Here is a 26488-nt window from a genome sequence, read left to right as displayed (position 1 = left end):
ACCGTGGGTTTGGGAAGGCCTCTTTGTGTCCTCAGCGACTGATGGAGGCAGTGCTGAGTAAATCCTTACTTCCCACAGCTCAACAACTGCAGCTGGGAGTCACCAGAAACCAGGGCCCGCCTTGTTGCTTGGTCTGTACGGTGCCACCCAAAATAAACCTAAAAGCCCCCCAGAAAGGGGCAGGGAGGGGGACAGAGGCACCGTCCCCCCCGCCTGGACAAGCGGGGAGGTTTATGGGGGGCTGACAAAGGCTGGGTTCTTTTGGGCTGAGTGGGATGCGGCACGGGGGGGCAGCAGGGAGTGGATGGGCTGGGGCGGGGGCATCAACCTGGAGCAGTGGCTGGGCCCCGTCTGGGGTGCGGGGCGGGGGGGGGGGGAATGGGAGAGATGAGGCCTGGGCCTCCCATGCTGCAGGGGCTGTATGGCACCGCCACCTCCCTTCCCCTCCCCTGGGGAGCCTCCTGCAGCTCCCCCATGGGCCTCTGTAGCAGTTGTTGGGTGCCACTTCCGCCTCGCTGGGTGTCATGGCGGATTGGGCACTTCCGCCTCGCTGGGTATCATGGCGGAAGGAGGGGGGGGGGCTGAGAACGGGCCGCCATCTTTCCTTCGGTGTGCCATTAGTTAAAATGGCGGCGGGGGCGGGGCTTCGCGTCCGGTGACGCAGGGCGGGGGCGGGGCTCGGCTGCTGCGCTGCCCGTGACGCGGCTGGTAGCGGCCGCAGCGCGGGAGCCTTCGATGGCGGCGGCGGCGGTTGCTGGCTCCGTCCTGAGGGGGCTGCTGAGGAGACGTGAGGGACCGGGACGCTCTGACCCCTCCCTGACCTCTGACCCCCCCCGCACCCTGACCTCTGACCCCCCTCGGCGTGTCAGTCATGGGGGGCGAATCCCCCTCATGTCCAGCCCCCCCCAGGTTAGGAGCCCCCCCACACTTCTCAGCCTGGGGGGGGCCCAGGGTCGCCCCCTCCTGGGCGTGGCATGGGGCCTGCCCCCCTCCTGGGCATCTTGTTCTCTCCTGCTGCCCCCCCCCCCCGATTTCATGTAGCCCCCCCCCAGCCGCCGGTCCCCGGGGGCTCGAGGCGCCCTAGGGGTGTATGTGCCCCCCCCACCCCCCCCGGTGAACAGGTAGGTGCGTCTGACCGAGGCAGTGGGGAGCCGGTGGGGTGGAGCCCAGGCCTGGGCGACCCCGCTCCCTGCCTCGGTTTCCCCGCCTGTAAAGCGGGCACAAGGCCCTCGGCCTGCTTCTTGCGGCCTGCGGAGGCGGCGAGCTGGGCGCCGTTCTACCCGCGCCCGGCAGCGGGAGCTGTAAGCAGCCCGGGCGGACTCGCTTCGAAATAAGTCGGCAGGTGTCTGCGTGGATCAGCGGGCGGGTCTGGGCCCTCGAGAGGAAGGACGAACCAGCGGTTAAGGTGCTGGGCCGGGCCTTGACCCTCGGCTCAGGGTCTCCCCTCCCACCCCGCTCCGGTCCCCCTGTGTGATCTGGGGCAAGTCCCTTATTCGCACCGTTTCTCGGGCCTGGCCTGACGCTAAAAACTTAGGTTGACCCCCAGCTGTGTTGCGCAGCGGTGTGAAAAATCCCCACTCCCCGAGCCATGCAGTTACACCGTCCTAACCCCCCCACTCCCCCATATGTAGATAATTCGCCAGCTGACCTAGCTGCCACCTCTCCGGAAGGTGGGCTGCCTAGGGGAGAACCTCTGCCGTCGGTCATGTCTACGCCGAAGCGCTGCGGCTGTGCCCCGAAGCGTTTCAAGAGTCGACAAGCTCTCGGTTTTCCCAGTTGTACAATGGGAATACTAGCCCAGCCCTGCCCTCGCTCACTGCAGGATTGGGCAGTGCTCAGAATTAATAATTTTATTAGGATGATGTTGAAGTAAAAAGAAAACGGTACAGAGTTTAAGCATAGAAGTTTCTGGTTATCAGGGAATAAGGTGCAGGTTATCAAGGGGTGCGAAATTCGGTTTAGGAACGGGTGGCATAAGGAGTACATAATCTGCAATCTGCCCGATTGGGGGTAAAAGTTTAACGGGTCAAAGTACAGACGTTGAGATAGGGGGGTATGTTGTCCATATAATGGCTATGTTCAGATGTGGAGTGTAATGAGTGGATACGATGATGAGGATGGATTTACCCTCATTTGGTGTGATTTAATGTTCAGTGAGTTTATGGTTCCAGTTCATATGGTCCAATGGAAAAAGTCTCTCAGTCCCTTTCCCATAGTTGATGCACGATGTCGTACCGGCTCACACCTCCTGGTACTGTTGGTGGCCGGTGATGTGTTCGATGTAGATGTCCCTGGACCATCGGATGGTGTCCAAGACCATGATGCGAAGGGAGGGCATGGTGGTGGCATAGAATTACTGAAGATAGCTAGATTGGGACCTGCTCTGATTCCCAGGGCTTCTGCTGGGTGCACGTGTGTGGGAATCTTTCTGGAGAAAACATTTTCCAAACAGAGGCAAAGCAGGGTGCCCTGAGCATCCAGGCTCGGCCCTGGTGAAAGACTTGGGCAAGGAGTTACCTGTTGCCCAATTGCTTCTGAGTGCAAACAGATCTGAATATCTCTCTCCCCCGCCCCTCCAATGTGAACATGCTATTTATGAGCCAGACTCCGAAAGCCTGTTCAAAGGACACTAGGGGAAAGGTTGTGTCTCAGATAGCACCGCACTGATGTGCAGCGTTGAGTATTGTCCCAGGAATGCAGTGGGTTTTATGTCCCCCTTCTCTTACCTCTTCTGTCCAAACATCCTAAAGCCCTTTGTGGACACAAGTGAATTCAGCCTCACAGCCCTGTGAAGTAGCTCAGTGTCCTTGCTCTATAGTTGGGGAAACTGAGGTGCAGAGTGGGGAAGGGATTTGCCTGAGGTCACAGCACAGGTCGGTGATAGAACTGGCCCCGATAGGGATGGTTAGAGTGGAGGGCAAGGAGTCAAGCCTCCTGGGTTCTATCCCAGCTCTGGCAGGGGCGTGGTGTCTAGTGGTTAGAGCAGGAAGGTGGGAATCAGGACTCCTGGGTTCTGTCCCTGGCTGTGGGAGGACAATGGTGTCCAGTAGTTAGAACAAGGGGGCTGAGAGTAGAGACTCAGGTTCAGTTCTTAGCTCTGAGAGGGAGTGTGTTCTAGTGGTTAGAATCAAGGGGGGTGTGGGGCTAGGACTCCTGGGTTCTCTTTAGTCTCTAAGGTGCCACAAGTACTCCTTTTCTTTTTGCGGATACAGAGTAACACGGCTGCTACTCTGAACCCTTTCCAGATGTTGCAAGTCACTTCCCCACTTTATGCCTCAGTTTGCCCAATTTGCCAAATGCAGCTAAAATTGCTCCCCTGCATGTGGGTGGTGAGGATTAAGGCACTGCAGATGAACAGGGGAGCAGTCTGCTCGTTCACATACAAATAAAGCTGCCCAAGTTGTGGAGGTTTGAGATCCCCTAGGAAGGACTGAGAAAAGTTTGGGTGTTTTTTTCTGTGATAAAATTGGGGGAGAGGGACCACTGCGTAAATAAAATTGCATAATAAATTCCACACCTAGAGGAAGATTTCAACAAGCACCACCTGGAAAAATGTAACCCACCCTCCTCCTTTTCTCAAACTACACCAGCTTCCTTATGTGCTCTGTGTTGCTCAATCTCCATGTAGCTCCCTAGTTAATTATTCTTCCAAACCCTCGCCTCTGCCAAGATGCATTGAGCATTAGAGGCAGCACTGAACTTAATCTTTGTGTGGCAAGGAAAACAGAGGCTGTGACACTGTAACTTGGGTTCCACCATTTGGGCTGTGAAATTCTGACTCAGGCACTGACTTTCAAAAGGGCCAAGCCCAGAGCAGCTCCCACAGCAGTCAGTGCTGAATGTACCCATAGGCCCCTTTGTGCTGTGCGATATGCAGACAGTCTCTGTGTCGGAGCTTACAGATGAAATAGACAAGGAGTAGGAAGGGAAACTGAGGTATGGGGGAAAGGGATGTGCTTGAGGTCTGTGGCAGAGCCAAGAACAGAACCCTGTGCCCTATCCATTGGGCTGTACTGCTCCTCTTACGTTTACCAGTCTCTGCCCCATTTAATAGTGCAGCCGAGTACCCCCCGGGAATTCTCCTTTCCTGGGATCCCTGATGTTAATGGGCCATGTTTCTCTTTTCCCAGAGCTGTCCGCTCAGTTTCAGCCACTGCTTAGCTTCAGAGCCATGTCGTCAGCCCCAGAGCAGCCCCATGCATCTCACAGCTATGAGACTCTGAAGGTGTCCAGGGTGTGGGAGAAAGTGTTCCACGTGGAGCTGAACCGGCCGGACAAACGGAATGCCATGAATGCAGTGTTCTGGAGGTAATCCTAGGAACGCTGGGCTGGAGGAGCCCTTGAGAGGTCCTCTAGCGCTCCCCCTCCTGCCCCCCTCTTCTGCAGCTAGATTGTATCCCTAGACAACACAAAACAAGCAAGGGAAGGGAAGCAGCCAGTTGCTGGCTGTTCTTGTGCTGTCGACGGCACACGTTGCTCTGCCGGGCGGTGGGTGAACTGGGTCAAATCTCAATCAGATTTCTGCCCCAGTAAGCCCAGAGCCGAATGTGAGAGCATCAGGGCGGGGCAGCACTGGAGACCAGTGATTCTCAACCATTCTGGGATTAGGATCCATTTGTAAACCTTGATGGCCTGTCGTAACCCGGTAAATAGCCGTAGTGCTAAAAAAAACCCCACATCTGGCCTACTACATATTTCTTACCCTTGCTGTAGAATATACACACCAATGTGGTACGTACTAAGTACACCATGCGTACCACAGCAGTGGCTCCTGTCTCAAAGGGCTGGCTCGGCTCTGCTCCCCGTGTGGCAACCTGGGGTACGGGGACGCAGCGCCACTCAGCTTTGGCCCAACCACCCCTTTGTCATGATGGAGAGGTGGATGGGCCAAACTTGCAACAGTGTGCACCATGTAACAGCGCTCAGAGTGGGGAGCTGTGCCCAGCTAGCCCCACGGGACTGGAACTGCCATTGTGGGATGCGTGCATGGCAAGCTCTGCAACCCTCCCACCCCACCCTGGGGGCAGGACACCCTCCCTCCCCCTACAGGCCTCCCGCCTGGCCATTTGACACATTCTAACCACCCAAGTTGCAACCCATGGGTTGAGAAACCCTGGAAAGAGGGGATGTGTCATGGGAGGAAGCTGTATTGGGAGAAGCCACAGCTGATTTCCTGAAATGGCTGGGAGCAGTCTTGGTGAACTGGAGAGGACTGGTGAAAGGAGGGTTTGTGGTTAGGGGCTGGGGCTCAGAAGACCTGGGTTCGATTCCTGGCTCTGCCGCAGATTCCTTTTCCGCACAGCTGGCCTATAAAGCCCTCTGCTAAAGCAGCACGTTTCCTGGTGAGGTGCTGCCGATAGGATGTTCTTAGCTGGGGTCGCTGATGCTTTACCATCGTCACCCTGAGCCAGGATGTTTCCATCCCCCCGTTTTAACCTGTCTCTGATCCCACAGCACCCAAGAGATCAAAAACAAAGGTGGTTTTGATTCTCTTGCGCTCGTGCTGTGCCATCCTCTAAGCCAACTGTTTTTTGCCCCGTAAGAGCCTTGTCCCCAGCTGACATCCAACAACTTGTTGGAGCTGCTTTGGTCTCAGCCTGGTGCCCGGGGGGACTGATGTGTGGATCAGCCAATGGGTCTGAGTCTGAACTCCCTTCTCGCCCCAGGGGTTGGGTGCTCTCAAGAATTAAGGGTGAGGGTTTTTGTAATTTTTTTGGGATGGCTGAAGTAACTGTTCCTCTAGCGAGAGCCTGGCTGATCTCCCGTTGCTTTGATCCCTGCAGGGAGATGGTGGAGTGTTTTAACAAGATCGCCCAGGACTCAGACTGCCATGCGGTGGTGGTGTCGGGTGCCGGGAAGCTATTCACTGCTGGTAAGGAAACCCGATGTGCTGGACACGGGTGGAGCCTCGGATGAGTGGCTTATGTGTTGTGGAGATGGGGTGGGTTTCCTGCCGGCCAGAGGCCAGCTCCCGGCTTGCGATAGTGACCAGTCACTATGCAAGAGGTTCTTTCAGCGGACATTTTTGGGGTTAGGAGCTGCCCTGGGCCAGTCCCAGCATCGCCTCCCCCTGGTAGGACTACTCTGGTCTGAGCCAGGAATCACCTCCTGCTGGGCCGGGCCAGTAGAAGCCATCCTGGGCCAGTCTCCATGCATCTCCCCTGGGTGGGGCAGGTAGGAGAAACATCAGTTTCGGGTATGACCCTGGGGGCCCTGACCTCACTAACAGTCAGTGTCTTAGCAGCTGAGTGTCCAGATCCCTAGATTTGGGCATACAGGAATACGGGGAGGTTGATCGTTACTCTTGTGATTGAAGTAGGGGTGTGTGTGATTTTTTTCCCTCCTACCCCCATCTCCCTGCCATAGGCATCGACCTCATGGAGATGGGCAGCGTGTTCATGATGGTGGAAGGGGATGACACAGCTCGCAAGGCGTGGAACATGCGCAAGCAGATCAGGGAGTATCAGGAGAGCTTCACTGTGCTGGAGAGGGTGAGGAAGCTCGGCAGGGACACAAGCACCTGTCCTGCCAGGAAGCTGTTCTTGCCTGGTGTGGACTAGGAGGGAAATGTTTGCTTATGCTAATCAAGTGTGTAGGAAATGCAAGTAGAAAGCAGGCCTTAAAGCCTAAACTTCAGGCTTCAGACTAGCTAAAGTTAAGTTTGTTAGGAGGAGTAAATAAAAAGTATAAAAGTATAATAAACTCCAGCCACAACCTCGGGTCGTGGTCATCAATATGTTTTCGTTTTAACAAGTGGTATAAGGGGAATTTTTACATGGTTCGCAAAATTTGCATTGATGCGAATGATGATTAAAATAATATTATTAACAGCCAATAACATCTCTGAGTACAGAAATTAAATATAATAGCAAAAAAAGTAAATTTAATATTAATCAGCTTAGAATTCATTATAAATAGGGTAGCTTCCAATTTATAGAAAGCTTCATGCACAGCTGAAGAAAAAAGCCTTTATCAATTTCTTCATCAAAAAAATGAATTGCCCCTTAATGTTGTTTCATCTTAAAATGCAAGTATAAATATAGAATTATTATGCTGTAAAGTCTTTTGTGCATGCTTCCTTTAACATGATCATATAATACGTTCTTAAATTTCATCACTCGTCGCTTACAGTATTGTTGTAGCCATGTTGGTCCCAAGATATTTGTGCGACAAGTTGGGGCAATGCTACTGTAATACCCCTAATAGTAATACAAATATACAGCGCCTGGCACAATGGGGGCTGGGCCATGACTGGGCACCTGGGTGCTACCGTAATATACCTAACAGCAATAAAAATATACAGTGCCTAGCACCATGGGGGCCTGGTTCATGACTAGAGCTCATGGCCCTACGATAACACAAATAACAGTAACATGTCCGGGATCACCAAGAACTGCATCCCAGCATCTTCCTGGCTCTACCTCCCTGGCCCCTGGCTAGCACTAGCTCCCTGCACCAACCCTCCTTGGGGGAGTGTTTCCTGCCCTTGTGTGTGGTGTACACCTGCCCTTCTCCCATTGTATCAGGGCTTCCCTGCAACCCCCAGCTTCTCGTGGCCCCACTGTCAGCCCTGAAATCAGGATGTGAGCAAGAACCTGGCCCATCTGGACAGAGCAGGGCTTAGAAGGGACTGGAGCCCCGATGAGCCAGGGTCCCTGCTACCCTTAGTAGTGGGTTTCTGAGCTGGGCAGGGGCTGATTTGCTTTGGCTCCTCTGTGATGAACGTCCTCTTGGCTTTCTTCCAGTGTCCGAAGCCCGTGATTGCTGCTGTCCACGGAGCCTGCATTGGGGGAGGTGAGGCCCATCGGATTGGGAATGGGACAGGGCTATGTTAGCTCAGGGCTCCTCATGGGGGTGAGAGGGGCTGGAATCAGCAATAGGCTGCGGAGCCTTTCACCTCTTAGATCCCTGTTTCTAAACTGGCACAGACCGTGAGGGACCGAAGATGCTGGCTGTTCTGTAGCCTGTGTGCGATGAGGGTTCAACTCCCAGCAGAGTGGCGTCCAAACTGCCCTCAGAACTGACACTCCTTGGCAGCCTCACAGCAAGGTGAGGGATCGAATCGGGCCATGGAGAAAGCCAGCAGTTATATCAGTGAATCAGTAGGGGGCACCCTTCCCTCTGAAAAAGCGGCAGAGAGTCCTGTGGCACCTTATAGACGAACAGACGTATTGGAGCAGCAGCTTTCGTGGGTGAACACCCGTTTCGTTGGATGCATGCAGTGGGTGTTCACCCACGAAAGCTCATGCTCCAATACGTCTGTTCGTCTATAAGGTGCCACAGGACTCTCTGCCGCTTTTACAGATCCAGACTAACACAGCTACTCCCTGATACCCTTCCCTCTGAGTTAGTACTGAACCCTGTGCAGCACTAGGGGGTGCCATGCACCCATCTGTATAGGGGATGCCCCAAGGGGAAGCCTTGCCTGAATCTCCCTGGAGACTCCTGGCACCAGAGAGAGCGAGAACAAGGACAGGGAAGTGGAGGTGTGGGAATGTTGCAGCAGGACCAGAATGACTGTCGGTTCCCTTTGCAGGTGTCGACCTGATCTCTGCCTGTGATATCCGGTATTGCACCCAGGATGCATGGTTCCAAGTGAAGGTATGTCCTGGGCCCTCTGCCGCCCTTCCCTTGAGGGCAGAAATCTGATTGTTGCTGGCTTTTTAAGCAAGTTTTGGGGCATGCTGGTGACAGCGGTGTGCTTTTCTGGCTCTGTTACTTGTAACATGCCAGCAGCACTGCTCTGTGTTTTCCACACCGCGGAATATAATGCATTTACGCAGCTGTGCAATTGTCCTCCAGAATCCGAGCTCATTTGATGCTTCCCAGGGGTATCCAGGGTTTTCAGGCACCTTGCTGCCAACTGCCTTTACCATGAGGCAGTCTGGTCTGTGGATCAGCGCCCTGAAACCGCCAGCCTCTGGCCCTGCTCTCTCTATACAGGTAGTGATAGGCACACGCTAACTCCTGAGCCCTCGGATCATCCCTCTGGAGTCCCCAGTCCCCGCAGCACTGAACGCTTGCAGAACTCTCAGATCCACTATTCCCAAAAGAGAAATACACTCCAGCTTGTACAACTCAGTACAATTACGTAGAGTGAGAATAAGTTTGTCAAAAAGAGATTCAAGTGCTAGCAAGTCAGAAGATTGGAATACATCTACAGTTACATATAAAACAAAATTATAAGGCTTCTTAGAGCCTCCCTTTCACTAACAGGGCATCCCCCTGTCTCCTATAAGATAGCGTAACCCCAGTGTTTTCAACCAGTTTACTTCGTAGGTGAAAGATGCCAAATATACCAAAAACAGACCTGTGATGTTCACCTCAAAACAGGGCACCTCCTCTCTTCCCCCGCTGTTTACCTCTTCTTGTTAATTTCCTTCTGTCATCTCTGCCAGCTCTTCACTGGCATTGGCATGCTAATAGACGCCTATTGTGTGACACACAGTGAGAGAAGAGTCTCCCATCCCCTGTCTGGAGACATTTGTCTCAAGGCACGCTACGTTGAGTGACCAGCTTACAACTATAGCCCGAAAAAACAGAATTTTCAGCATATATATTTAACTCCTCACTATTTTCTGTACTTAAATCTTGCAATGATTACAATGATCAGTGTGACACAGGTGGCATCAAGAGGTCCCTGAGTCACAGTTGCCTTTCATGGTTCTGCCAAACCCCTTCGGAATTTGAACTGATGCCTGAGTATGCTGAGAGCCTGAACCAGTAGCCCAGAGAACCCATTTATGTCAACTCTGTAGCTTAGTGATGATGCGTTAGTTATGTTAGTGGCATACACACACAGAAGTTAAATAAAAACACACAATGCTCTCGCTGGAAGGTTGCTGCAAAACACTTTATTTCTTAGACTTCACAACTCTAACACACCAGCGCCCCAAAACAGAGCAAGACAAAGCAGGCTGCTCTCTGAGGCAGAGGGGCTCAGCTCACCCAAGTTTGCTCTGTGCTGGCTCTTTGCTGACTGAGTCTGATCTCACGTTTTCCTACAGTGCCCCCCTGGCCTGCCAGCAGGACCAGGAAACCCCAGAACATTTAAAGTGACAGATCACAATTGTAACCCACTTTTCAGTCCATCTCAGGATTGTGGTAGTGGGTGCTGGACAGATATAGCAAGACAGTTGCTGTTTGGAAGAGTTTATGTTGTCAAAGGCAAAAAAGGGGGTGGCTGATAGAAGCAGAGTGATTGGCTGGCAAATGTGCCATTTCCCTCTGCAACAATTACTACAGCTGCCTTCCTTACCCCAGCTCCACGTGGCTCCCTCTGGTGGTGGCTGGGCCACATACGTTGCCTTCTGCAGCCCTGGCCAGCAGACCTGGGTTTTTTAGCTGAGGCAGAAGAGATTTGTGGTTGAAGACCTGGGTTCCGTCCCTGCTGCCTTTGTGTAGCCGGGCCGTTTCCCCGCGGATCATGGTAACAGAATCACACACACCCTGCCCCCCGCCCCCATGGCACAGCTCCCTTGTGTTGTGTGGCCCAGTGAGCTGATGCCCCTTCTGCCTCGCGTCTAGGCATGAGGGTGTCTGATCCCTGCCCTTCTCTCCCCCCTTGCAGGAGGTGGATATCGGGCTGGCGGCAGATGTGGGCACGCTGCAGCGCTTGCCCAAGATCATCGGGAACCAGAGGTATGTGCCTGCAGCCGGTTTCAAACGTGGGGGATGGGTCAGAGCCCGGATTCTCCCCAACCTCATTAAAAGGGGCAGTCAGTTGACGGAGAGCTGGCAAATTCGTGGGTAGGCTAACAGCCCTGGGGGTTATGTTGTGTGCCACAGAATCTGAGCACCAGTGCCTGGAAAAATGCCCCTTTCACGCTCCTCCGGGCCCACGCTCCATCGTGGGGAGTCGTTTCCACCTTTGACCCCATCTTTGCCTTGCAATTCGAGCATTGCTGGCTTTGCCTGGCCAGGCTCCTTTAATTGAATTGGCCACATTCTAGGCTGGCTCATGTGTCACTCTGTGGCCTTTGCCCACGGGACCTTGCTGGGGAGGGGAGTGGGAACAGCCCAAGGCAGGAATGGCACCTTGTGGCGCTTAGAGAGACTGCAGGGAGCTCTGGCCCAGCTGAAGAGCAAGAGGATTTAGGATCCATTCTCCTGCACCTAGTGCTCCCCACTGGCCGCCCAGCGCCCCTGGAAGCTGGCTGGGTGTCAGGGAGTAGCTGTGTTTCCGGCAGGGCAGGGCTGCAGGCTTGCTGTGCTGGCAGAGGGAGAGGGGAGACGTGGAGGAGGGATCTGTACAGCATAACTGGCAAGGTGCAGCCTCTCCCAGGGAGGGAGTAGTGTGTGTGTGTGTGTGTCACACCCACACCTGCCCCTGTGCTCTCCCTCCCCAGCCTGGTGAATGAACTGGCCTTCACTGCCCGCAAGATGATGGCTCCAGAAGCTGAGAGCAGCGGCCTGGTCAGGTAGCTGCCCCCATGAGCATGTTACCCAGGGGAGCGAATGCCCCCGCTCCCCCCCTTCCAGAGGCGAAGCAGCCTGTGCCTCCAGCACACAGGTGGCTAAAGGGAGGCACAGAGAGGGGTTGGGGGCTTCTCCTAAGTCTGGCAGTTTTGGGAGGAGACCCAGGAGTCCTGGCTCCCTGCTGCCCAACTACTAGATCCCACTCCCCTCCCCTCCCAGAGCTGGGGATAGAACCAAGTCGTCCTACGTGTGACTCCACCTTCTCCCAATTCCTGAGCGCGTGAGGAGTGGGGTCGTGCTCCTGAGAGCAGACAGGCCCATGAGGCTGAGGGCTTCCTTTCCCCCCTGCATGGGTCTATGGGGTAGAGCCACTGGGAGGGGTCTGGGCCATGCCCCCTGTCGTGATGTGCACTGCGATTGGCTGGAGACCCTGCTGCTGCGAACTGGTTCTGTCCCATCCGCAAGGTGGGGGGTGTGGTGTCCCGGCTCTGGGGGTCGGAGCACCCGCCTTAGCGTCGCATGGCTCCTCCCCTCTCTCCAGCCGGGTTTTCCAGGACAAGCAGGCCATGCTGGAGGGCGCCTTTGAGCTGGCGGCCGACATCGCTGGCAAGAGCCCCGTGGCCGTGCAGGGCACCAAGGTCAACCTAGTGTACTCCAGGGACCACTCTGTGTCTGAGGGCCTGCGGTACATGGTGAGCACCCAAGCTGCTGCCCCCTAGCCCTGACCCACAGCTCTGCGGATGCCCCTCATTCCCAACCCCCAGCCCCTGGGCTCCCCACACACAGCTGTGCCAGTGCCCCTCAATCCAGATCTCCAGCCTCCTGGGCTCCCCACCTACAGCTCTGCCGGTGTTAACGCTGACCTGCACCCCCAGGCTCCTTATCCACAGCTCTGCCAGTGTCCCTCATTCCCAACCCGCAGCCCACAGGCTCCCCGCACAGAGCTCTGCTGGTGCCCCTCAACCCCAGCCCGCAGCCCCTGCTATCCCAGCCCCTGAGACGCAGTTGTGCCCTGGAAATCTGCCTGCGGCCTCCTGTGGCTAGAAGGGAAAGGCCCATTGCATTTCCCTCCCCTCAGTGGCTCTCCTGCCCCCCCTTTACCTGCTGTGCCTCCCCCCAGGCCACCTGGAACATGAGCATGCTGCAGACCGAGGACCTCATGAAATCTGCTCAGGCTGCCATGGAGAAGAAGGGCACCAAGGACATCGTGTACTCCAAGATGTAGCTGCGGCTCAATCGGACTGTTCGCCCACAGTGCCTTTAGTGTGCCCCCCTTCTGGGTCAGGCCGCGGGGCCTGCGCTGGCCCCTAAAGCTTGATTCATAGCAGAAAAAGCCACCAATGAGATGAACCCAGAGCTGAGTTATTAATAAACTGAAATCAAGCAAACCTGCCCTCTGCTGCATGAGGTCTGGGGCTCACTGCCGAGGGGTCCAGGGTTTGAACTAGGCAGCATGGGAGAAAGGGAGCCCAAGGTGGCAGCTGGAAAGTGGCAAGGGGCAGAGGCTAAGGCAGGGAATAGCCACCCCAGGTGGTGGAGGGGGAAGGCGGGACCTCCTCTTTCTGCCCCCAAGGTGGTGGAGGGGGAAGGCGGGACTCTCAGGTCTATGCTAGGCAGAGGCTGAAGTGGGGTGTGAGTGATGCTGCCCCTAGGAGGGGGTATAGATGGGGGGCACCAGTCCCAGGGGAGCAGTAGGGCTTACCCTGCCCTGGCCTTGGCCATACAGCAGGTGCTCTCTGCCCCCTTGCTGCTGGCTCAGGCACCAGAGCTAAAGCAGGGGGCTGGTGGGAGGGGAGCCCGCCAGGGGAAAGGGGGTTTGATGCGTCCCAGAGTACAGAGGCAACTCGCTCCCACCTGCCCTTAGCATGAGGGAGCCTTGTGGGTCCTTGCCAGGGTCAGCTCCCTGTCTCCATGGGCCACACCCCACCCCGGCCAGAGATGGGCACTTTCCAAGGAGACGTTGAGAGTTTGGAGTGTCCAGCCCCGGGCTGCTCACAGACCTACCATCCCCACTGTTCCCACGGGAACAGGTGCCAGCCCTTGCTCCTTACACCATCGAAAGCCGCACCCCTGAACACATAGCACCGCGGGGGGGTTGTAGTGAAAACAAGGCCACGTTTATTTAACAAACGGCTTCAGTGGCCGGTAAGCCGCAAGCTTGGCAGCAACGAGTCTGTGTACGAGCATAACCCCAGCTCCTCCGCCCACGGTCCTTCCACCAGTGTCAGCCACGCCTGGCGGTGAGCCCCCTTTCCCGAAACGAACCCAGTAACCAGCCTGGGGGAAGGATAACGGGGGAGGGAAGAACTGCTGCACACCCCCCAGTTATAGCTCCTGCAGTTCATTGGCTTTACTCCCTGCAGTTTTGCTTCGCTTGGCAGTGGGTGACCGTTGTGAAATTGGCACAGGAGCGGCCTGAGAGCGGGACGGGGGCTGTACCTGATGCCTGACAGGTGTCTGTGCACCCCAAACGCACAGACCTACAGACAACACGTCTCGCACGTTTCCTGTACGATGCCCCATCTGCCACAGGCTTTCCGCCAAGACCGTAAGCGCCCAGTAGGGCAAGAGCAGCGCCAGGGAGCCTTGTGATGCACCCGCTGCTCCTTGGCACGGAGCGCTCCTGGACTCCCACTGGTGCTGAAGTCCATGAGCCATCCAGGCTGGCGCCGCCCACGTGCACTGTGATCGCCAGAGCTGGCGCAGCTCTGAGGTTTCCCCTTGGGGTTGACCCACCAATTCATGGGGCTGACCTTTTGCTGCATTGAAAAGCTTTAAAAAGCTTCAGGGCAGCAAAAATACTGAGCTGGTTTTTTCCTCCTGTTGGAAGTGGGGGGGAGGGGGTTGGCTTGCTTGGTTTAAACAGGAGGATGTGGCAAATGGAAGCGATTCACCAGCCTTTTGGGGGGAGTGGTTTTTTTCACCCCGACCCATCTGGCGAAACCGACGCAAATTCCACGGTCGCCAAATCTGCATTTTTGCAGCTGAAAATGTTCTCTCGGCACCACCGCTCGCCGATGTCGCAGGGGCCTGTAAGGCCGACTCCCACACACCCACAGACCCTGCCCTAGTCAGCTGTGACCTTTGCTACCCTCCCACCCAACATAACGAGCAATCAGCCCATAAAACCCAACTCCTCGGAGAGCTCTGGGTGGGGAGGGGTGGGGATGGGGCACAGAGCCAAGGGGCGCTGGCTCTTCCAACCGCCCCATCTCTGTTGGCCTGTCCTCTGGCCCATTTAAATTAGCTGCGTGGCATTGGCCTGCAGGCTGAGCAAACAGCAGTGAAGGCTAGGACGAGGAAAGGCTATTGGGTTCGGTGCCTGGGGGACAGCTGAGGTCAGGCCAGTCACCCTCCTTCCAAGGTGGCACCCTGCAACCTGGGGCTAAACTTCCTCCGGCCTGGGCTGGTGTGATGCGGCTCCGCGGCACCGTCCCGTCTGTACCTCTTCCCCTGCTGTGCGGGAAGGCTCAGCCCTCGGAAGAGACTCTGACCTGTGCCAGCCTGCATGAATGGCCTGGACTTGGTCGGCCCCCACTCCAGCCGGAGCTGGGGGTGGGGAGTGACCCAGGGCCCTGGTCTCCCCCACCCCCGCCACCCCCGCAAGCGGGCTGAGAGCATGGGACTTAATTCTCAGCCTGCCCACAGGGAGGCAGTCGCCAGCACTGGGAATCAGGACGCCTGGGGTCTATTCATACCTTGGGCAAGTCATGTCTCTCTGTGCCTCAGTTTCCCCTCCCCTTCATTAATGATTCAGACTGGGAGCACAATGGGGCCTGGATTTCACCTGCTACCGTAATACACATAATAAGCACAACACTCATAACGCCAGACCTGACCCCCGTCCCTCATGCTGGGTCTTTGCAGCGCCCGGCCCAATGAAGCCCCATCGTGGGAAGGGTGGGCCCCAGGTGCTGCCCTAACACCAGTGCCAAGTCCCGTAAGAACATCGCCCCTGGGGAACTGGCACAGGACGGCTGGGGTTCCCGGCTCCCCGCCCTCTGCTCAGCCTGCCCTGATCTGAGCAGAGTTTGCCCATCCCAGCGCAGCTCCAGGGAACTGGCTCCGTGGGGGAGTGGGCAGGGCCCGGGATCTGGCCTTGGTAACCACAGAATCCGAAACACCAACGCCACAGCCTCCCTCGTGCACAGGGTCGAGGGGCCCCGCCACAATGCTTAGGAATGAGGAAACCAGTCCCTCCCCTTCTGCTGCACCCCCTCTGCCCCCCGTGTTTGCTTTCTGCCGTGCTGAGCCAGCCACCCACGGTCAGACAGGGACGCTCCCCTCCTCAGCAAACAAAGCCCCGGGCCGGCACCCATCTGTCATCTGGGCACGGCTCTCTGGAGAGCTGCACCTCCTGGGGGAAAGGGCACCGGGAGGAGCCGTGCCCAGCCCTCCCCTGGTCTCCTGCAGCGAGTCCCCTCCTCTGCTCCCCCAGACCCAGATCCCCTGCCTTGTGCCAGCACCCCAGCTCCAAGCCAGGTCACCCGCTACCCATGTGCTGGCTCCAATGATGGCTGGACCTTCGCCTCCAGCTGGACATGCAGCCCAGTGCCCGGCCCTTTGCCTTTCCTAAGCTGCAGGTGCCCCCTGAGCCCAGGACTCTGGGATCAGCTGCTCTCATGGTGGGGGAGAAATGCGGGCACGGAGAGGGAAAAGGATCGGCCCAAAGCAGGGCTGCCAATTTTGGCTGGACGTATTCCTGGAGGTCTCGTCACATGCCATTAAAGGTGACCCTAATTCCTGGAGACTCTAGGACAATCCTGGAAGATTGGCAACCCTAGGCCTAAGCCAAGGAGGGGCACAGCTGAGTCCTGCCCAGCACCACCCCCACTCCCCCAATCTAAGCTGTCAGCCCTGGGATTGGGTCAATGGAAAATCTGTGAGCAAGAGCTGGGGATAGAACCCAGGAGTCCTGGCTCCCAGCCCCCCTGCTCTAACCACTAGACCCCCACATCCCCACCCCACTCTGCAGGGCCCAGTCACCACAAGGGGGATGTCACCAGGAACGCGAGGGGAAACCGACTGGCCCAGCTCCATGGTTACAGAGCACATGTGACACTGGACAGGGGCTCTGCTCCAGTCACGTTGTGGGGTGAACAATTCCAGAATAGAACCCAGGAGTCCTGGCTCCAGCCCCCCACCCCGCTTTAACCACCGGACCCCAATCCCTCCTACAGCTGGGGATGGAACCCAGGAGTCCGGACTCTCAACCCCTTTTGCCCTAACCCATCTCCTACCAGACTAGGAATGGGACCCAGGAGTCCTGCCTCCCAGCCCTCCCCATCCCCAGCTTCAACCACTAGATCATCAGAAATCTGGCTTTGCCATTTCCACTCAAAATGAGGATTCTCCACGGAGCTGGGTGCGGCTGGGCAGGGCGACACCTCTCCTGGGCAGGTGGGCGGAGGCCGGCCGAGTGGCCTGGCCGCCCCGCCTCCCAATCCAGGATTATAAACTCCCTTCCCTCCGCTTGCTCCTCTCCCTGTGCTCCGCCCTGCCCATTCGCTGCACAGGGAGAGACCCCAGCGCCCCGATGGCCTACGTCCCTGCACCCGGCTACCAGCCCATCTACAACCCGGTAAGTGTCACCCCCCACACACACCCCGCGGCATGGCTCTGGGCTCCCCCAGGCCCCCCGCAGCCAGCCAGGAACATAGCAAAGGAAGGGAACAGCACTGAGCGGAGGAGAGCAAGTGGCAGGCCCAGAAAGATTTCCATGCTGCTGTTCGCCCGAGCTGACCTGTTTGCCCTCTGGGAGCACGGCACCGCTTGGAGCCGTTTCGCACCCAAGGGCGAAGTCTGTATTTTTAACGCCCCCTCCCCCCTGGAGCCCCTCGTTCCAACCACTTTGAATACGGACCCTCCCCGGGCCCCAGCCCCATCTGAGCAAATTTCAGGCCGATCCGATTCCATTGGCAGAGAATTTGCTTCAGCCTAGCTCGGGGGTGCCTGTCGCACCCGCTGCTCCCCAGAGACAGTTGCATGGCCTCTTAAAGAAGGTACCCAGCTCTGGCCGAACCCACCACCGGAGGGCTCCACCAAGCGGGTGCAAGGTCGGGCACCGGGTGTGACATTTTTCACACAAACCCTACGCCTGGCCCCACAGACTCGGTTGAATCTCGCTAGGCCCACGGCCCTGCGCGTCCCCTCGTTCACCGGCCCGTTGGCCAAATCTCTCCTAGGCATCGTGAAACGGCAGCAGCTCAGCTCAGTAAAAGAAGCACAACGAGGCCCATGTTCAATTTAGGCGCCTAACTCCTATTGAAACCCATGGGAGTTGGGCACCTAAATAACTTCGATCTCCATTACGACCAGCATGAATCCAGTGGCGTCTCCAAAGCTGGTGGAGTCGCTGCAGGTTTACACCCGGCTGGCCCCTGGATGGACGGTGGCTACTGATATCCAGCAAGACAGCCCTCCCCCTCGGCTAGCTGCATCCGGCCCCCCTGCCCCCTAATGCATGGCTGGGTCTCGGGGTCGCCTGGCTGGCAACACTGGAAAGTTTCCCAGCTGGCTGGTGGCGAGCAGGGGCCTGATTCTGCTTCCCCGCTCAGGGAAGGCACCCCTCGTCTGGCACTCTGGTTAGTTGCCGGCCCCATCTCTTGGTGGGTCAGTTACACCATGGGAAAATCCCCCAAACCGATGTGTAATTTACACCCTGCGCCGAGATGCCGACAGACAGCAGCTGGCAGGCATGGGCAGCCGGGATCGGTACCTGCCCGAGATCTGATGCCACCAAGGCAAAAACAAACAGAGGGGCCCCCGTGGGGGTGAGGACGCTGGGGCAGATGAGCTGCAGGGGGGGCTGGGGTGGGAACGTTCTAGACTCACCCCGGGGACAGGTTGCTCAGCTCACCAAACAGCAGAGATTCCCATAGCCTGCCGACGGACACCGGCTCTGCTCGGATCCCGTCCCCACCAGCCAGCCGGCTTTTCCCCCGGGACCTGCGGGATCCACTCTGGAAGGCACCTGGCTAAGAGCCCAGGGGCGAGGGGGGTTAGGATGGGGCGAGGCCCGGGGCATGGGAAACCCGCCCGATCCCTTGTGTGTTTCTCAGCCAGCCCAGCCGGAGCCCTGGGCGGTCCCATCCAGTTCACCGGTGGGGTGGGATCCATTAATAACTAACGTACGGTCCCTCCATGGCTCCTTTCCCCGAGGATCCCAAAGGGCGGTACAGACGCCCGCTAACTAGAATCAGCCGCAGAAAAGTCAGAGCTTGCAGGCTGGGTTGTGTCCCCGACCCCCCCCAGTTGGTTTGGGGTGGGGGGAATGCTGCTAGCCAAGGAGCATGTTAAAGGGGCCATGTGTCCCCCCAGACTCCTCCTGCAAAGCGATCAGTTTCCCCAGGCCCTGCTGCGGCCTGGAGCCCCGGCCTGGTTCCTGAAGGGGCTCTGGTCAGATCCCAGCCCCAGGGCAGGCAAATCAGGGAGAGGCGAGGCTAGAGGGCAGTGGAGGGGGGCAATCCCCCCAGCATCCCTAAAGCAGCCAGGAGCAGGCAGTGGGGGGGACTGGCACCCAGCACTGTGTGTCTATGGGTTCGGCAGTGTCACCGGTCAATTCCCCCCTCAGCATCTTCTCTCCTTCCCCATCTCTCAGCCCCTCCCTCATGCCACCCCCATCGTCGGGGGGCTGCGGCCTGGGATGTCCATCTACGTTCAGGGCACGGTGCCCCATCACACCAAGAGGTAACACTTCGGGCAGTGGGGGAGGCGAGGGGGACAGCTGGGCTCATGTGGGGCACGGGAGCTGGTTATACAGGGATCTCTCCCCCAGTGCAGAGATGCAGCCGCCTCTGGGGTGGAACAGGCAGTAAGGAGCAGAGTCACCCAGGGGAGGGGATCTTGAGAGGCAGACGGGTCCAGTTTGGCCAGGATGCAGCAAAAAGCACGGCGGGACGTTTAACAAGGGTGATGACCTTGGGCTTGTGGCTCATTAAACCAGAGAAACAGGAACCTGCCGACAGAGGAATGTGGGGGAAAGGCCCGGAGCTCCCGGCCGAGCAAGGAGGGGAGACGGGGTGAAAGGGGATCGGATCCGAGGGCCTGCACCAGAATGTGCAGCGTGTACACCTGACACACCCCTACGCTGGGGGGGGGGGGGGGGAGGTGCCACTCCAGAAAGTCACCCCCCCAGGACCCATCGCTGCTCGGAGCTGCTGCGGGCCAGTTAGATCTGGCTACCGGCCCCTGGTTTGGGGCATTTGCCTCACATTACCACCCCATTCCCTCTTTGGGGAGAGGGGGAGGTCCCTTGACCCCCTCCCCGCAGCGACTGCCCCTCCCCCACGGGGGGAAGGTGCGGATCCCTCCTTCACAAGAGGGCAAGCTCCTCCCCTCACGGGAACAGGACTCAGCCCCTCTCTGCTCCAGCACCTTGAACTCGGCAATATAGGGCCTATGACACACAGCCCAGCAGCCCCAAGTCCACCCAGGAGGGGTCAGCAGTGCAGCTAGATGGCTAGAAACCTTCTGAATTTCCAGTTGCAATTTTTTGCCAGGCCCATTTCCCCTTGAGCCAACCCTGGGTCTCAGCTGCTCCCCCCACCCAGGTATTGATAGCCAGGGACCCGATTCCCCCCCCCCACAGCCTGCAGCTGGGCCAGACTCCCCCAGCCCTCTCCATCTCCTTGGCAGTCCGCTCCCCGCAGCCCAGCCCCCCTGCGCGGCGCCTGTTCCCCACCTGCCCGTGCCCGGCCGGCGGACGAGGTCCCCAGCGGGGCGCCCAGCTCTTTGTAAGAGCTGCAGCCAGGCCGGAAGGGACCGCGGGGGTCAGCTAGTCTGACCCCCGGGATAACCCAGGCCAGAGGTAACTCCTGGAGCGGATCCGTTAGGAAAACAGCCCGTCTGGATTTAGACGTTCGACGCAGGGGGTGGGATCCGTGACCCCCACCCCCCGCAGCTCACTCACCCCCACCCCCCCCCAGGTTCCGCGTGAATTTCTCCTGTGGCCAGCAGAAGGGGGCCGATATCGCCCTGCACTTCAACCCCCGCTTCGACAGCGGGGACAAGATCGTCCTCAACAGCTTCCAGCAGGGCAAGTGGGCCAAGGAGGAGCACAAGCACAACATGCCCTTCCACAAGGGGGAGCCCTTCGAGCTGCTCTTCACCATCACCCCCGAGGGCTACCAGGTGGGGTGGGATGCGGGGGAGGGGCACAAGGGATATCGGGGTGGGGGGAAGGGGTATGGGGAGGCCTGTGGGAGGCACAAGGGATATTGGGGGGCAGGGGGCCTGTGGATGGCCACATTCTGAATTGGGGGCAGAGGGATAATAAGCCATTGGAGCGATCCCCCATTTGTGGCAGGGGAAATGTGGGGGGTGGGGAGAAACCCATGGGGAGGGTGGGCCCCACTGGATCAAGAGGATGGGGTCAAATGGGGGGGGGCACGATACCCCATCTGCAATTGAATGTTCCAAGCCAGCGGGCTGGGGGCTGCTCCCCAATGGCCTGGGAAAAGGGGTGGAGGGTGACACCCCGCTCCCCCCATCTGGGTGGGGGGAATCAGATGGCTTTGAAAGGGGGAATTGTTCCCCCCAAAACACATCCCAACACCTGCTCTCTAACGTGGGGGCCAGGAGGCCTCACCCCCAATTTCCTGCCCCACCCAATCTGGCCCCCCCTGCCTGTGAGCCGGGCCCTGCCAGCAGGGGTCAGAAGGAAGCCAGAGGGGCTGGGGAGAATAGACCCCCCCCCCAATTCCTACATCAGCAGCTGATCCCCAGAGTCTGCTTGGCAGCCATCCCCCCTGTATTCCCAGGGTGAACCCCAAGAGATCAGGTCTCCCCTCCCCCACCCAGAGAGGCTCTTCTGCTCCGCGAGGGGTGGGGTGGGGGGCCAGGTCCTGATGCTGCCCGTCTCACACCCCAGATCATGGTGAACAGGACCCCCTGCTACGAGTTCCGGCACCGCATCCCACCCGAGCACGTGCAGGTCGTCGACGTGGACGGGGACCTCGAGTTGCAGTCGCTCAACGTCATCGGAGGGGGCATGATGGGGGGCGGGGTGAGTGACCAGGGGGTGGGGGTGCACATGGGTGGTGGAGACAGGGGACAGGCCTTCCCCAGGGGGATGCGGGACTTTGACACTCACGCACAGCGCCGGCCCCACAGCCAAATCGCTAGCGCATGGGATGGTTCAGGGGAAAAGCTGAGAGCTTGGACGGTAGGAGGGCTGGGGATAGAACCCAGGAGTCCTGGCCCCCAGTCCCCTCTGCTCTAACCATTAGACCTCACTCCCCTCCCAGAGCTGGGGATAGAACCCAGGAGTCCTAGCTCCCAGCCCCTGCCTGCTCTAACGACTAGACCCCACTTCCCTCCCAGAGCTGGGGAGACAATCCAGGAGACCGGGCTCGACAATACCTCTCCCCTCTCTGTGCCCAGTGTCACACTTGTTTCCTTCCTGCAGGGGATGTATTACCCGCAACCCGGGATGCTTGTAAGTACCCAGGAGACCCACCTGCCCGGGGCTGGGGGAGATGCCAGCTCAGGGTGGGCAACTCGGGGGCACCCAGTCCACTGTCGCAGCTACACGCCACCCCACAAGCCAGCAGGGCTTCGCTGGGCCCCCACGCAGTCCCTCGCCTGCCGCAGTGTGACAAGCCCAGAGGGGGTGACCGGGGGGCCTGCACGGGGTCCTTCCCCCCTCCCCCACACACACAAAGAAGAGTCACAGGGACCTTCCCTCTGCTGAGCAGCCACTTCCCCTGGGGAGCAGAGATACTATGGGCCCCTCTAGCCAGGATCCCCGGCCCCACTCCTCCCTGGATCAGAGCCACGGCCCCAGCTCACCCAGGCTTCTCTAAGGAGAGCAATTCCAACCCTGCAGCCTCAGACCCTGTAACCCCCCTTATATTGTCTCTCTCTCTCAGGGCATGCAGCCAAATATGCCTCCGCCACCCACAAGCCTGCCGGTAAGTACACTGGGGCCCGGGGAGGAAGAAATTCCCTGATAAACACCCTCTTATTACTGAGAACGGTTTGTAAAGCCCAGCGCTGAGATGCGGCCACCTCTGGGGTGGGGTGCAGCTACCATTTAATGGCTGCACTGCAATTCTACACAGCAGTTTAAGACGGGAAGTGGAGGCAAATCCTGTATCCAACTGGCAACTGCTGGGCTAGGGAGGATTTTAGCTAAGGAAAGGCCAGATATTTCCTGGAAAACTAGAGAGGAGCCATCAGGTGACGGCCAGTTCTGTGGACCACAGGGACGGAGACACCCCCAAGGCCTTAGGGAGGGAGGTTTGGGCCACACCACGGCTGGCCAGATTAATAACTCCTGGATTTCTCTGCCCCACAGATGATGGCTGGCCCCGCTTCCTTTCACCCGGTAAGTGCAGCAGACTTGGGGTTTTCTCTGCCCTTTCGCACCCGCAACAAAGCCACCTGATGGTTTCTCCCACAACTCTTCCCCCAGCCCCGGAGTGCAGCCACCTCTGGGGTGGAACGTGCCAGCTGGCCAAGAGCCACGCTGAACGAAGCTGGTGGCAGGAAGAAAGCCCCTCCCCCCCCGCCCATCTCACTTCCCCCGTTCGGCTGGACCTGCGGGGGAGGTTTGGGACGCAGGATTACCTGGGCACTGCGTTAGCACCCCTGTATCCAAATCCGGGGCCCCACCAGCACCCTCTAGTGCTCCACGGGGGTCTGCACTGACTCTGAGGGGAGAGCGCCCCCACTGAGCCACTTCCCTGCCACACATCTGGGACGCTCCTCACCCCAGCACCGGACACGACCATTCTAGCCGGGAGGTCTCCATTCTCTTGCAGCAAGTCCCCTACGTGGCTAACATCCCAGGCGGGCTGACATCCAAGAAGACAGTGGTGGTGAAAGGATTAGTCCCGCAGGGCGCTAAGAGGTATGTAGCTATGGCACTGCTGTCAGCAGGGGAAACTGAGGCACCAGCAGGGGGGGAAGTGACTTTCCCCACCCCCAGGTCTCATGGTGACTCTGCACAGAGCTGATGATAGAAGTCAGGAGTCCTGGCTCCCAGCCCCCCCTGCTGTAACCCCTAGACCCCACTCCCCTCCCAGAGCTGGGGATAGAACCCAGGAGTCCTGGCTCCCAGCCCTGTGCTCCAACCCTGAGGCCGTGCTTTCTAGCCCAGACTAGGCTTCTCCCATCCAAGTGCAGTGGCGTTGTATATCTGGCCACAGGTTCAGCTGGCTTGTATGTCCAGCCCTGCCCCCCTCCCCCAAAGCCACACCCCACTCAAGGGCAGATGACCCCCGTCCCCCCCACCCACTAGCCTCCAGCTTCACTGGTTCTTTTCCTCCCCAGCTTCAGAATCAACTTCAAGATGGGCTACTCCAAGGATATCGCCCTGCATATTAACCCTCGCCTGAACGAGAAGACCGTGGTCAGGAACAGCTTCCTGAATGGGCAGTGGGGCTCAGAGGAGCGAGAGCTGCCTCACAACCCCTTCCAGCCTGGCCAGTACTTTGATGTGAGTAAACTCCTCGTCTGTGTGTCATACGCCCTTTCCTGCTAGCAGCGAATGGGGATTCTCCTTTAGCTCAAGCCCAGGGTCTTCTAGAGTAGAGAGAGAGTGTGTGCGCGTGTGATGCTGCCCTCTGCTGGATGGCATCAGAACTGCATGTCTGTGTGTCATAGCCCCTATACAGTTAGCAGCGAATGGGGATTCTCTGGCAGCACGGTCTCCACTCACCCATGTTGCCTGCCTGGTCCCATAAAGGGTCAGCTCCTTCTCGGCTGTCCCCGTTGGGTCCGTCTCACGGCCGCTCTTCCCTCCTTCCCCAGCTCTCCGTCCGCTGTGGGAACAGACGTTTCAAGGTCTTCGCCAACGGGCAGCCGCTCTTCAATTACAACCACCGTTTCCACAACTTCCAGCAGATCGACACGCTGGAGATCAACGGCGACGTGGCCCTGTCCTACGTCCAGTTCTGAGCCTGGCCCTGCCGCCCAGCACGGGGGGGACACACAGCGCTGCCCCCCCCCGGCTGGCATCGCAGACCCAATAAACTACTCTGGTTCACGCAACGATGCTGTTGTGTCAGCTGCCTTCCCCTCCCCGCACCGCCTGCCGCGGGGTGGAATCGGCGCCTCTCCCCTGTGTGTCATAGACCCCCCCCCTGCTCACAGCTGCTGGGGACTCTCCTCCAGGTGGAGCTGAGTTTGAGGCCCGCGCAGGGAACCGTTGTGATGTTACAATGACCCTCTGACCCTGCCCTTTCCCAGGCCGCCCACTCAGAGCCTGGCAAACATCACCAAATTAAGCCTCCCAGTCTACCCCCGACCCCTCCTCTGGTACCAGGAAACCCCCTCCCTGATGCCCCACAGCAACCCTCCCCCTTGCCAGAAGCCCCCCACCCGCTCACACCCTGCCCAGCTGACTCGAGCCACCCTACAGCCAAGCCCTACAAACCCCATTCCCCAGCCGGCAACCTCACTCCCCCGCAGCCCGCCCGCCCCACCTGGCTCTCCCCGTCCCCCCACGCTTCGCCTTTGGAACGGGTCGGGCTGCACCAACCCATCGGGGTTAAAAACAGGACCAAGGACGCCCAAGTCCCCTGCTCCTGCCTCCCCCCTATTTTAGCAGCCTGGAGCCCTCCACTCACCAGCTCTGCAGCTCTTCTCAGGAGCCGACCCGTTTCCTGCCGGGGTCACCTCCCTCCATGGGGGGGACGGGCACTTTCTGCTCCACTGGGAGCACAGACCAAAAGCCCCCCGCCCCCGTTGCTGCAGCTCTGGGGCCCAAAGCTCAGCTCCTGGGAGCAGCGAGGGGCTGAGCTCTGGGGAGCTGTAGGACGAGCTGGAGGCAGCTGGGCCCCATCACCTCGTCAGGCCGGGGTGGGGGCGGGGAAGGGAGCTGGGCTGTTTGTACTGGGCTCTTACCTTGGCTTGGCCCAGCCCAATCACTGGGGAGCTCACTGGGCAATCTGCCTGCTCCAGCCTCACGGCCCCCGCAGCAGCTGGGGCAGGATCCTTCTCCTCCAGCTCGGAGCCGGGGAGGGACTTGGGCAAGGTTATACAGGGAGTCAATGGCAAAACCATCATTAGAACCCAGGAGTCCTGGCTCCCAGCCCCAATCACTAGACCCCACTCCTCTCCCAGAGCCAGGGAGAGAACCCAGGAGTCCTGGCTCCCAGCCTCCTGCTCTAACCACTAGACCTCACTCCCCTCCCGGAGCTGGGATAGAACCCAGGAGTCCTGGCACCCAACCTTCGCCCTATTCCTCCAGGCCATGCTGCCTCTTGGGTTTTTCCCCCTTAACCCTTTGCTGGCTGCTGCCCAGACACCAAGGCAGGACCCGGAGGAATCCAGAGTCTGAGCTCCACCTTGCACCCGACGCTCGCAGGCGGAAATGTCGTTTCCTTGTGTGGTTAGCAGGGCAGGGCTCGGGGCGGCCTTCAGCCCCACCACACTCTCCCCATCACCTGCCAACCCCAGTCCCCACGGCCTGCCCCACCCAGTACCAGAAACCGCCCCATGCGCCGCCTCCCCCAGCCTCCTCCTTGCTGCCCGTTGCACCCCAGCTGCTGGAGATGGGAGGGGGTCGCACGTGTTGAGGCGCAGGAGGGCGGAGGATCAGCAAACCAGCCCCCCAAAGGGGTGTGACACTAACCAAGCCAGCCTTGGGTCTGCCATAAACTGCCTGGCCTCTGGCGGGCACCTGGCTGGCTCCAGGTGGAGCTGGCATAGCAGGCTGGTAAGATTTGGGCAGCTCCGCCCCTGACATGCAAATTAACGCTCATTAGCATCCGAAATCCTTGGCGTGGGCCGGGCATTTCGGCTGAGGGCCGGCACGCCCTGCCTGCTGCGGGGCTGGGGCGTCGGTCCAGGCGTGAGGGGCACATATCATTAGGGGGTGTGCACCCAGGGGATTTGATTTTGTTTTGTTTTGAAAGGCGAGCATTTATTGAATACTCAGCCATAAAGGGCATCACTTTTATTCATCAAACTAACGAAAGAAACTAACACTGAACTAAACTTAATTTTTTTTAAATGAACAACTAAACTTTACTTTCAAAACGAGACACAAAATGCCAAATGTTTGCTGCCGGGATACCCAGGCGTCGACAAAGATACAGTCACTTTTCATGATCTTTATCTT

At 58.4% G+C, this 26488-nt stretch overlaps 2 protein-coding genes across 2 annotated transcripts; both read left to right on the top strand.

The window, feature by feature from the left end:
* The first annotated feature begins 654 nt into the window (after positions 1 to 654).
* On the top strand, positions 655 to 12738 carry ECH1 (enoyl-CoA hydratase 1). Its single transcript, XM_074937383.1, has 10 exons — positions 655 to 787; positions 4131 to 4308; positions 5784 to 5872; positions 6367 to 6491; positions 7746 to 7794; positions 8537 to 8601; positions 10571 to 10641; positions 11349 to 11420; positions 11960 to 12110; positions 12539 to 12738. The coding sequence occupies exons 1-10, from the start codon at positions 736 to 738 to the stop codon at positions 12641 to 12643; spliced, it is 957 nt and encodes a 318-aa protein (XP_074793484.1). The 5' UTR covers positions 655 to 735; the 3' UTR covers positions 12644 to 12738.
* Positions 12739 to 16954: 4216 nt separating this feature from the next.
* On the top strand, positions 16955 to 24321 carry LGALS4 (galectin 4). The gene is made up of 10 exons (XM_074937302.1): positions 16955 to 16999; positions 19019 to 19107; positions 20346 to 20550; positions 21290 to 21424; positions 21827 to 21856; positions 22290 to 22331; positions 22718 to 22747; positions 23184 to 23272; positions 23695 to 23860; positions 24175 to 24321. Exons 1-10 carry the CDS (start codon positions 16955 to 16957, stop codon positions 24319 to 24321), a joined length of 978 nt encoding a protein of 325 aa, XP_074793403.1.
* The last annotated feature ends 2167 nt before the right edge of the window (positions 24322 to 26488 follow it).

The sequence above is a fragment of the Natator depressus genome, chromosome 23, assembly GCF_965152275.1.
Source record: "Natator depressus isolate rNatDep1 chromosome 23, rNatDep2.hap1, whole genome shotgun sequence".
Lineage (NCBI taxonomy): Eukaryota > Metazoa > Chordata > Testudines > Cheloniidae > Natator > Natator depressus.
This window is presented reverse-complemented; position numbering and strand designations above follow the sequence as displayed.